This window comes from Trichomycterus rosablanca, chromosome 25, assembly GCF_030014385.1.
Source record: "Trichomycterus rosablanca isolate fTriRos1 chromosome 25, fTriRos1.hap1, whole genome shotgun sequence".
Classification (NCBI taxonomy): Eukaryota; Metazoa; Chordata; class Actinopteri; order Siluriformes; family Trichomycteridae; genus Trichomycterus; species Trichomycterus rosablanca.
The window spans coordinates 14,172,076-14,184,388 of record NC_086012.1 but is presented as its reverse complement, the minus strand read 5'-3'; the positions used below and the strand labels follow the sequence as shown (position 1 = coordinate 14,184,388).

The following is a 12,313-nucleotide window of genomic DNA, read 5'->3' as shown; positions in this document are numbered from 1 at the left end:
GCATTTAAATTGTTCAAAACCCAAAAACTAAGCCCCTTATTACAGTTCTTTAGTAGGATCAATTTAGCATGATCTCTAGACCATATACTCATGTAAAGTCTAAAGTTTACCTACACTTTTAAGGGACATGTGCACTAAACGATCAAATGTATGTGGACACCTTTCCTAATTATCAGGCTTAGAAGTTTCAGACACATGCTTTACCAACAGGTGTATGATGCTTTCCTCTTCTAGCATTTCTGCACAAAGCCCTGACTAACCAAACTGAGCAATTTGAGGATGAATTAGAATGTTGATCGCAAGTCAGGCCTCACAAATGCTTGGTTGACCAAATGGACAAGAATACCCACAGACACAGTCCAAAATCTTGTGGAAAGCATTTTGCAGGAGCTGTATTCTGTTTTACAGATAGGTGGACTGTATTTTTGGAATGTCCAACAAGCTAATAGTAATTATTATACTTTTATGGTTAGAAATACTTTTTAGCCATGGCATTTTTAAAATTGCTGTACAAATAGTTCAACTGAAGTTTGTCACTGATCACATACACAAATCAAGCTAAAGCAGCCTGTTCTAATAAAGACATACTTGTTTTGAAAGTTACAGGGCTGTATTTCTTAGTTATTATTTACCAATTTTACCATTTGTGTCTTGAATAATTGTGCCCATATAAATAGCCAGACGGGTTTAGTATCTCTAATGATTATTCATGAAAATAATAAATGTGTAAAAAGTACAGTCACAAACATAATATCAGAATTAAATAAATAGTTCTATACCTTAACAAAATACTGTACATAATGAACTTTACTAAGTTGGAATTAAAGGTAGGATATGTTTGGAAGAAGCTAAATGATGGTTTCAAACCAGTATTTTATGGGAACGCCTTAATGGTACATTACAAACCCTACACACCTTCTTTTACAACTCCAAAACATTCCCTCTTTGCTAACTGCACTTTTTTTTTTAAATGTATAATTCATAAACTGCTTAAATGGTGATGGATGTCTTCTGCAAGACTGTATTATTAAGCAACACTTCTGCTGATAAGCTTTAACATTGTTAGCCAGGCCCTGGCTTTTGCTTATCTCTTCTCAGTGACTGTAGTGGAATGTATTACAGTTTTGTAATATTACAGTTTTGTAGCTTATCAGAGTCTTTATTATATGACACTAATAATAGTGTCAACACTTGTAGGCACCACCATATCTTGAACCAATATCCTGTACAAACACTGAATCAATGGAAGTGTTTAGTCTTTACAAATCTATACAATATGATATTAACATACATTAAAGGTTACAGCACTCTCCACATTGTAATGCACCCACCTTTTACAGAAAGATCAAAGCACACTATGATCCCCACACATTCAATAACTTACACCTAGTTGCAACCTAGAGCAGCCAGTCCAACTTCGACATGTAATAGGGAGGTGGGCAGTTACCTAAGAATCCAGAGAAAACATAACATAATAACAACAAAATCTCATTGGAAAATCATGGTAAAAGTAGCATCATATTTCTGGATGTCAATAATAATGATTTGACTTTAAATCAAAATACCAGGTTGATTAAAGTCTCAAAATATTGAGTTAAATCTTAATTACCTTTTTAATTTACTGTTAAAGAGGTAAGGACAGTGTAAAGACATAGATTCTGTGTTTGCTTCTCGGTGGGAAAACAGGCGTCTTTGTAATAGTGAGAATATGAAAGGAAAGGAGCGAGCTGTGTTAAAGGCAGCTGAGCATGGAAAGGTCCTGGGGCAAAGACTTTTCCTGTGAAGTTTGGTCAGCAAGGACAAAGCCGTGACCTCCTGGGTCAGTCAGTGCTGGGTTTTCTTCCTTTGTGTTGCTAATATCACAGATACTCAAAAAGAATCAAGTGTCAGTCCGGAAGACGACCACATGAAAAACTAGTCTGTGGTTTTACACAAGACTGTATGAAGATGTAAAACCACTCATTGCTTAAAATAAAACCAGACAGGATTCAAGCTACTAAATGTTACAAGTTAAGTTTTCATGTACTTTGTCTACAAGCAGTTCAAATTCTAATAAAATAAGGTGTCCGAGTGGTTAGGGGTCTACTAAGATCTGGTAAACAAACCCAGAAATGACTGCAGTCTTCAGTCTTTTATGCAACAGGATGCAACAAGACTTTATAACACAAACTAATGATTACAGCATTCGCCACACTGTGATGCAACCACCTTGTGTTTAGTCATTCTTATTAAGTCATCTTTCCTATCTGCTGGGCGTGTACACAAACATAATTGTTTGTTTTTGAGGTAGGGAAACGTCTACATGATCTACAGGATCAAAGGGTCTGCTCAAATTTGGGGGGGGGGTTACATGGAGCTTAGCATGACTCTTCATTCATGATAGGGCTAGGTGTGGGAACTGGCGGGTGATAAGAAGCAGCTTGTAGATTGGACGTGTCAGAAGGGCTGTGTTATTTTTCAGCTCTTTTTTATCAGATTTTGTGTTGAGCAAGCAGAAGCAGAAGCAGAAAATCGGGGAAAATCCAAGGGGGGAAGATAATTTTATATTATCTGCAATCGTAACAACAATCATCTATATATTTAATTCCTCGCCTTCTCCCATTAGGGGTCACCGGCGGATCGTGATCCGCATTATTGATGTGGCTAAGTTTTTTTTTACGCCAGATGCCCTTCCTGACACAACCCTCCCAATTTATCCGGGCTTGGGACCGGCACTACAATGCACTGGTTTATTCATCCTAGCGGCTAGGTACCTATAGGACAATTCAGGGTCTCCAATTAGTAGGGTTGCCAACTGTCCCGTAAAATACGGAATCGTTCCTTTTTTGGAAACTAAACGTCGTGTTCCGTATTGAACTGATACGGGACGCACTTTGTTCCGTATTTTATCAATGGGAGAGAAATGCTGCAGATTAGACTGAGACAGGGTGATATGTATGAAACAGTATGAAACTGCTGCTACCGTGGTAATTAGAAAGTGTTTGGTTATTATTTTAAGTAGTGTTCACTTTTAGTCTTAGTAACGCCATGTGTGCGCAGGCATATCAGCATAACAACCTCTTTAATACACCGTTGTTTGAGTACCGCAGTGGGCAGAGCGCATCGCTCATATTTTTTCGGCTTGGGGCGAAACAAAAGTAACACAAGCAGGGCCGGCGCTATAGGGGCGCTGGGGTGGGCACCAACCCGCCACCCCAGGGTGTTCCTTATTTCCAGTTCTGAAAGTTGGCAACCTAACCAATTAGCCTGGCTGCATGTTTTTGGACTAGTGGGAGGAAACCGGAGCACCCGGAGAAAACCCACGCAGACACGGGGAGAACATGCAAACTCTGCACAGAAAGGACCCGGACCGCTCCACCTGGGGATCGAACCCAGGACCTTCTTGCTTTAAGGCACGAGTGCTACCCACTTAGGCACAATGCCGCCCAACCGTAACAACAGTCATCCCATACAATATTTTAAATAGTTTGAAAGAATTTAATTAAAAATCTGACAGTTTATTTTATGTTAAATAGCATATATTTAAAATAGACATTGTGTTTAATGTGTGTTGGGGTGGCACAGTGGCTAAGTGGGTAGCACTGTCGCCTCACAGCAAGAAGGTCCTGGGTTCGATCCTCAGGTGGGGCGGTCCGGGTCCTTTCTGTGCAGAGTTTGCATGTTCTCCCCGTGTCTGCGTGGGTTTCCTCCCACAGTCCAAAGACATGCAAGTGGGGTGAATTGGAGATACTAAATTGCCCATGACTGTGTTTGATATAACCGTGTGAAACTGATGAACCTTTGTGTAATGAGTAACTACTGTTCCTGTCATGAATGTAACCAAAGTGTAAAACATGACGTTAAAATCCTAATAAACAAACATGTAATTATATTTAAGTGTTTATTTTGAAACTGAACGATTGTCGTTAGCATTGTGATGAGAATATCCGGGTCTCTTGTGGCGTCGCTGGTCACTCAGAAGCCATTTTGGAGGCTTCAGTGTTTTAGCGTGTCACCCCTCCACCAGCAGCACCAGCAGCACCCCTCCACCAGCAGCATTGTGTTTAAACAGCACCACAGGGACAATGTCGTGTGGTCGGTTTGTAGCACATTATAAGCTGTTATGGTAGCTAAAGCCTCTCCGGCGTGTTACAGAGATGAAGTGTGTTTGTGAGGACGTGCATTGTGTTAATGCTTCACACAGAGCTGCTATATTATTGTTATTATAGTAGCAGAAACAGGAGAAGCTCTCGGTCTCTCTCTCTCTCTCTCTCTCTCTCTCTCTCTCTTTTATACCACCAGGACTCCGTGTGTTTGCCTTCATGAGTTCATGCATCTGTTTGTAAATGCTTTGCCAAGCAGAACCGACTGAAATACAGAGATTTATTCGGGTCTGCATCGCTGCAGGAACATGTTTGCTCGCTGCCTGACTCTGGCACTAATTCAGGGAAGTTTGTTTACAGGTAAGAGCTCGTTTACACCAGTTAATGCTCGTGTATTTATACTGATTATACTGATGAGTGTTTGTTTATTAATCAGATTAACTAATCGATGAATTAAAATCGCACTTAGACTGAAATGCTGTGCAGGATTGACTGATTTTATTTATCACATCATGCGGTCAGTGTTTGTATTCTACCCTGACCTCGATGAGATGACCTGTGATTGTCTTCCTGCATTAAATCGTTTAAATCTTAAATTAAACCAGATTTCTACAGTGTAAATGTTCTTTCAGGGTTTTCTTTGATATAGATTTGAACAGTAAATAAACACAAACCTGGCACAAAGGCGTTTGGGAGACACCATGATGAACAGCTGCTCTTTAACGAGCGTCTCTGCGCCTCTACCACCAGGTGGCGCTGTTCATTTAGCCTAGCAGCTAGTAGTTACTGTTATACTAAACGACTTCAATTAATCTGCTTAGTTATTCTGAAATCAAATAAAATGTTTAATTATCTTTAATTAGACTTATTATTTTGACTGTTAAATGTGAATTTAGGTTAGATAAATGACACACTCATTACAACGACTATAGTAACTTGTTTTGAGCCCCGATGCTAGCAAGTATAGTCTAGTTTGCTGTGGCCTAACATTATCTTTATATAAAGCATATTTATTTATGTTTTGAGCTGTCTGTGTATACCTAACACATAACTAAAATAAGTTAATTAGGGTTAGTTAATTAATTAACCAGCTCTTACTAGCAATTTAGTACCACAAGTCATTTGGCACAACCCTTCACATATAAACTATTTAAAACCTATTCAGACTGCTTGACTTTAAACACTTTATTGTATTGTGTGTCTGATTGAATGGTTATAATTGTCATTGTTATAAATTATCTACCCTTAATCAAATGTAATGAAGAAGTAAAATCATGTTTTAGTTTTTAATGACAAAAAAACATTAATAAAACCCACTGCCATGGCTCGCTGTGGTCAGGTGCAACCTGACACAACCTAGAACCTTTCTAGAGTTGACTGTCCAGACAGTTTGGACATTGGGTAATAAGGGTCTTGGTCACACGGGTAAGAAATAACTCAATGTTCCATTTACATTTATATTTTCAGCATTTAGCAGGCGCTTTTATCCTAAGCGACTTACAGTACAGTGACAGAGTTGAGGGCCTTGTTCAAGGGCTTAAGAGTGGCAACCTGGCAGTGGTACCAATACCTTAACCACTGGACAACCATCTCTGTAGCACTTCATAAACAGCAATCACTATGTCTGGTGTAAAACAGGCACCATGGTGAAATATGGTGGTGGAAGCATCATGCTATGGCGAAGCCTTGTAAGAATTTGATTCTGTGTTTTTAGGATTGGGATAAATTGCCCAAATCCAGTCTGAATAAAAAACTTAATACATTTTTAATAATACAACTCTAAACCATTACTTTATTATGGGTAATTAAGTGTAGATTTATATTGAAATGGCAGTTATATTTGTTCTAAATCAACAATCCACATCACAGAACTAAACAGACTAAATGAAACAGAGCTGTTGACAACAAGTGTGTATTAAAAGCTTACACATAGCATTAAAAACACAAAACTGAAAAATATAAAAATACGCATCACCAAGAGCATTTTAGCATGATGTTGATCTTTTTTTTTCTCACAAAGAAACGCCTTGACTAAACTAACTAGAGCAGTTTACACAATGGACATTAAAGACAGCAATCTCTAAGTTTTAATATTAGTAATTTACTCCAACAGTACCTCTGTATCAACAGTCAACAGAGGGGAAACACAAACGCTCATTTGACACCCTGAGTAGCAGTAGCCATGTGTCTGCTGTTATTTCACTGTGTTAATGTAATCTGGGCCAGTGGACTCTACAGGGTAGCTAAAACTTGCATATAAAGCTTTCCTCTGTCTTTTGTTCGCTTAAGAGGGAGTGGGATAATATTCGCCTCGGCGGGGGTCATGAACCCTGTCAGATGTTGACATTCACTGTTACCCAAATCTGTGCCAGGACTGGAGTAAAGTGTCAGGATGAGCCAGTTCAGTTTTTCCTTAAGTATTCCAGTGCATTGTGGAACTTTCTCGGATTCTTCTTTTCTCTCGTGAAATGTTGTGGGGGGTGAACAGAGGGGTAAGTGCTAAGTGGTAGATAGATTACTATTTGGGGGATGGGAAACACTTAGAGCTATACATAGGAAAATGGAAAGTTCCTTTTTGTTTTATTGAAGCTTTAAAACTAATAAAGCCTGATGTACTATTTCAGTAATGTTTTAAATATTAATGGACCAAAATTTGAATTGCTGCATTTGATTTTTGATTTTTTTTCCCTTTATTATTTATGTAGCAGTTCACCCATTGTAAACATTATCTGACCTAGTTCTGTGTGTTTTTGCGGGGCTGTGAGTCCTGTGTGGGGAGAAAGTAGGGGTGTTTGTTAAAGGGATTTATACTGATATACACAATAAGGTCAATATAATTCAAACGTTACAGCAGATGGTCCTGTGTGCTTGTTAAACAACTACTGTAAAATAGGTCAAGATTTTTAGCATAGAAAAATACAGTTAGAATTATGATGTCAGAGATTTAACCCTTAATAGTCTTTGCTTTATCAAATAAAAAAAAAGTGTAACATGGCATATACACAACAAATTTGCTGATACCAGGACAATAGTGGACTCTAATAATCAGCAGATATCAGGCAAATAATTGCTCTGGCATAGGGTAGCTTACTGTTTGTGTCCAGACTTGGGTGGTGTACAGTAATAACAGTTCTCATTGGTCCATAAATGGTTAGTGAGTGACATTATTTGTGGTATAGAACAACTTTTAAAGATTCCTCCTGGACATTTTTCTTTAATTGGTTATGTGTAGCTTGTTTAAGATAATGTGATGACCGTTTATCTTCCTGTTGGTTCCTCAGGTCCTGGGCGAGGGGAAGTTGGCACCAGAGAGTGTGTGTATTATAATGATAACTGGCGAGCCGAGAGGACGAATCAGAGCGGCTATGAGAGATGTGAGGGAGAGAAGGACAAGCGGCAGCACTGCTACGCTTCCTGGATTAACTCCTCCGGAACTATCCATCTGGTCAAAAAGGGCTGCTGGCTTGATGACTTTAACTGCTATGACAGGTAAACTAGAAAGCGCTTTTAATTATATATGTGGCAGTGTGTTACCTAACTGTCCATGATCCATGAATCTTGATATTTTCCTTTTTATAGTACCTATAGTTACTTAGCATGTTTATCTGATTTTGTGTTTGAGAGCAGACAGGAGTGTGTGGCCACAGAGGAAAATCCTCAGGTCTTTTTCTGCTGCTGTGAGGGAAATTACTGCAATGAGAGATTCACACACCTGCCTGAAACCATCGCACCTGCTGGTAAGAACACATGCCTAGAAATAAGAGACACATCTGGCGTGTTTATATGAGTGTGATGACGTAAAAATCCCAAATAAATAACATAATAAATTACATACCACTTGTTTAAAATACTATAGGTATTTAATAATGCTTGGAAAAAGTTATTTTGACATCGACCTGTTTAAAATGCAGTAATTGTGAATGGGATTCATTTGAGTAATCCTTTTGGTTTCAGTGAAGATCCAACCTCCTCCCATGGGTCTGTCTGTGCTTGGAGTATTGGCATACTCCATCCTTCCTCTAGTTGTGCTCTCTCTGGCCCTGGTTCTAGCCTGCTGGACCTACCACCAGCGTAAAGCACCGTACGGCCATGTTGACATCAGCCAGGTATGATTGGGAAGCAGTGAATTCTGTTTTCCTTACGGTGTTTACTAACAGTCATTAAGGGTTGTAATGAAATAATACTGCAAAACAGATAGTCTTCTTACTAATCTACTCTTTGATCACTTAGGATGTTGGTCCTGCTCCTCCATCTCCTCTGGTGGGTCTAAAGCCACTGCAGCTGCTGGAGTTGAAAGCCAGGGGGCGCTTTGGGTGTGTGTGGAAGGCGCAGTTACTAAATGAATATGTGGCAGTCAAAATCTTCCCTGTTCAGGTGAGTGTTTAGTGTTTTTTTTTTTGGCTTTAAAATTGTACACTGGGACAGGGGGTCGGGGCTTGAGCTACTTGTACTGATCTCTGGTTCACTTGAACGAAGCTGTCTTGGGTTGGATTTAAGTAAACCTGGATCAAGTTTGCACTATTTGCGTAAAAAACACGATTGGTTAATCTTGTTACTTCAAGCTGCATAATGTGGAGAGATGTAGAACAGATATATAAGCACTATGCAATCTAGAATCTTCTGGCTCTTCTGAGAGCAGCATGGTGGCTGGATGGGTAGCACTGTCACCTCACAGCAAGCAGGTCTTGGGTTCAATTCCCATGTGAAGCTGTCCATGTCCTTTCTGTGTGGAGTTTGCGTGTTGTCCTCATGTCTGCCCGGGTTTCCTCCGGGGTACTCAATGACATTGTCTTATTTTTGTGTGTGTGTTTGTGCAGGATAAGCAGTCATGGCAGAATGAAAGAGACATTTACCTCACCGAAGGACTCAAACATGAGAACCTGTTACACTACATCACTGCAGAAAAGCGAGGAACCAACCTGCAGCTGGAGCTCTGGCTTATTACAGAGTTCCATGAGAGGGTAGGTAATCTTTCCAGGCCTCTACCTCTACTCTACTTGACATACAGCAGCATATAATCACCCAAATTGCACTCTGTGTGTAAGGGGGAAATTAAGAGAACTAGAATATATTTTTCTTGTGTGTGTGCAGGGGTCTTTAACCGATTACCTGAAAGGGAATGTGGTGAGCTGGGCTGAGTTGTGCCACATTGCTGAGAGCATGGCTCGAGGTCTGGCCTTTCTACATGAGGATCTGACTTACAGACTGGAGAAGCCTAAACCTGCAATTGCACACAGGTACAAAGCTAAAGTGTTTGGTTCATTTCTGGATCTTTAGTTTTAATTCTCAGCGACTTGGTGTAATAGTAATGAGTGTGAATTGTTCATCTCTTGTATTGTAGGGACTTTAAGAGTAAGAATGTGCTACTCAGGAATGATTTAACTGCTGTGATTGGAGATTTTGGCCTGGCAGTGTGCTTTGAACCAGGGAAGCCACCAGGGGATACTCATGGTCAGGTAAAACAGGAAACCAGCGATACAGTAGATGTCTTTGTAGTTGTTTTTGTAGTATGCCATTTTGGCATGTAAGTACAAAACCTTCTAATTAAAAACCTGTGTCCTGCTTCAGGTTGGCACCAGACGCTACATGGCCCCAGAGGTGTTGGAGGGTGCTATTAACTTCCACAGAGATGCATTTTTAAGGATAGATATGTATGCTTTCGGCCTGGTGATCTGGGAACTGTTGTCTCGCTGCTCTGCTGCTGATGGTAAATCACTACAGTTTAAAAGCGGAGACAAAACCCCTTATAAATGACCGTGTTGTGCATTTTTGGCAAGTTCTAACACTGCCTCTGATCTGCTTAGGGCCAGTGGATGAGTACCAACTTCCCTTTGAGGAGGAGGTTGGCCAGCATCCATCTCTGGAAGACCTACAAGATGTAGTGGTCCACAAGAAGATGAGGCCCATCTTCAAGGACTGCTGGTTTAAACATACGGTAAGCAGGTGGTTGAAAAGCTTTACATTTGCATGAACACTCAGTTTTGGAATTATTGGCAAGTTTAGTCAAATGGTAAGAAGGTTAATAAGAGTCTTTTGACGTTAATTGTCATGATTCTCATGATTTTGTTTATTGGGGTATTTTTTGGTGGTTTAGGGTTTGGCCCAAATGTGCGAAACTGTGGAAGAGTGCTGGGACCACGACGCCGAGGCCCGTCTGTCTGCAGGCTGTGTGGAGGAACGCATCACCACCACCACCACCACCAGGGCAACAAATACTGTCACTATTACCAACAGTTCTACCTCAGAGTGCCTGGTCTCCATGATCCTCTCAGACAGTGACTCTGATCTACCACCTAAAGAGTCCAGCACCTGAGATCTCAGCCTGTGAAACATGAGCCAGAGACAGAAGTACCATGGTTCTGTGTATGTTCCTTCAGATTTTAACAATAATGGGGATCTGGCTGCTTTTTTTAGTCTACATATACTGTATGTGGAGTTCTTTTTGTGTTTAGAGTGTCAAAATTCTGAAGCAATATTTTTAAAAGCAAAAAGAATTTGACATGCAAAGGCTTGTCATGAATGTGATTTGGCAGAACTGGCTGGCTGCCCTTCCTGACTCAACACGATTCAGGTTAAAAGTAAAAAATTAGATCAGTTATTTCAAAAGCCAGTTAAACACCAGAGTATACTTTTTTTAATATTTAATTTTTTTTATAGATTTTCAAGGTTTTGGATATTTTTGACACAAAATGAACTCCGTCGTTGTTAGATTAAGCTGGTCAACCTCACTCTAGTTGCTGTGTTCCTCCATTTGGAAACAGAACAGGAAAGCTGGTTCCTCACAGGGCATTAGGACGACCACTTCAGAGTGCTGTTAGACCAGCATTAGCAACGTCGCCTGTTTTCCTAAGATTTAAATATAACAAATGAAATGTTTTCCGTTTTTATTCTACCTCCACTCCGCAAATACCTCCATTCTGAGAATTTCACTAGTGAAAACAACATTCCTCACTTATCTGTATGCTGCCATAAAGGTCAGTAACTTAATAGCATGAAGCTGAAGACTGTTATACAGAACTGACCTTCACTTGCTAGAGTACCTCTGTTGTTACTCAGTGATATTTTCTCAGAGCTGTTGGATTATTTTAGTTTTGTATTTGTTTGAAGTGTTTTATGAATAGTGGAATGTTAGGAGAGAAATGTGAAGTATTGGAGAGAGCAGTTGTCTGGTACACTGGAATTAAAGCAGCGGGACTGTTTTGGTTTTTGTCAGTATTGTAGCAAATTGGGTTATTTTAAATAATCTTGTGCTTAATTGATCTTTAATGTGTTCATCAGGCTCATAAACCATGTATTGAGTCATTTATGTTCGAATAGAACCAAATGTGAAGAGCTGGGTTTGTCGGATGCCAGGAGAACACCACATGCCTGATTGCCCAGTGCCAGCTGTAAATGTGATGGGAAAGTAATATGATCTAGTAAAGCCAAGGCAAGGTTCACAAAGTTTCCAAATTTGGTGGGAATGAACGTGACTTGCAGACACCTGACCTCAACCATATCCAACAACTTTGGGTTGAATTGAAATGCTGACTGTGAGCAAGCCTTTACCCAACATCAGAGCCCCAATCTTACTAATTGCCTTGTGGCTGGATGCAAACAAATCCCTGCTGTCATTTTCTAAAACCTAGTAAAAGCTCTCCCAAAAAAGTGAAGGCATTTATAGCAGCAAATGTTGAACCATCTTTATATTATTGCTCATGGTTTTGGAGTGACGTTCAGCAGTCAGGTTTCCACCAAGTTTTTATTATATCGTGTAATTTTTATGGCCTTAGTTTAGTGAAATGGTGTAGATTGTCTAGTCTGCATGGTTTCTAATTGCACCCATGTTAAATGCAGGCTCTGTGTGTTTTGGACGGGTGCTGTCTCTATGCGCAATAGCACTAATGCATCAGGATTAAGGAGGGTCATTATGTTTGTGGTAATACTCAGGTAAATGCTGTGAGCTTGTGTCTGACTCATCTGAAGTGTCTTGTGTGTCTTTAGAGTTTTATCTCTCGGCTTTTAGACAGCAATAGACTTCTGTGTAGCTCGAAGTGATCTATGTATAGTATGCACTGTGTTCATGTGTACTCAGTTTTATGAAATGAGTAGTTTTGCTGGGGCAAATGTGATACTCGGTAAGTAATACAACCTGAAGAAAGTCTTCGATATGTCTTCTCTTGAAACCTGCTCCTGTAGTCTTTGCACATTTACCGTCGCAGCTGGGTTCGGTTATAACGAGTTCAAAAGCC

General features: G+C 40.0%; 1 protein-coding gene across 1 annotated transcript; it reads left to right on the top strand.

The window, feature by feature from the left end:
* Positions 1–4,364: 4,364 nt before the first annotated feature.
* Positions 4,365–10,530, top strand: LOC134302353 (activin receptor type-2B). The gene is made up of 11 exons (XM_062987430.1): positions 4,365–4,442; positions 7,364–7,571; positions 7,710–7,819; positions 8,037–8,188; positions 8,313–8,456; positions 8,900–9,043; positions 9,174–9,319; positions 9,424–9,538; positions 9,651–9,789; positions 9,887–10,017; positions 10,177–10,530. The coding sequence occupies exons 1-11, from the start codon at positions 4,391–4,393 to the stop codon at positions 10,393–10,395; spliced, it is 1,560 nt and encodes a 519-aa protein (XP_062843500.1). The 5' UTR covers positions 4,365–4,390; the 3' UTR covers positions 10,396–10,530.
* Positions 10,531–12,313: the final 1,783 nt, after the last annotated feature.

What these genes read in the sequence shown, in the direction of transcription:
- LOC134302353 (XM_062987430.1), top strand. Translation starts at nt 4,391, where the DNA reads ATGTTTGCTCGCTGCCTGACTCTGGCACTAATTCAGGGAAGTTTGTTT. An exon ending in TCAAAATCTTCCCTGTTCAG is followed by an intron (nt 8,457 to 8,899) that starts GTGAGTGTTTAG and finishes GTGTTTGTGCAG; the next exon opens with GATAAGCAGTCATGGCAGAA. An exon ending in ACTGCTGGTTTAAACATACG is followed by an intron (nt 10,018 to 10,176) that starts GTAAGCAGGTGG and finishes TTGGTGGTTTAG; the next exon opens with GGTTTGGCCCAAATGTGCGA.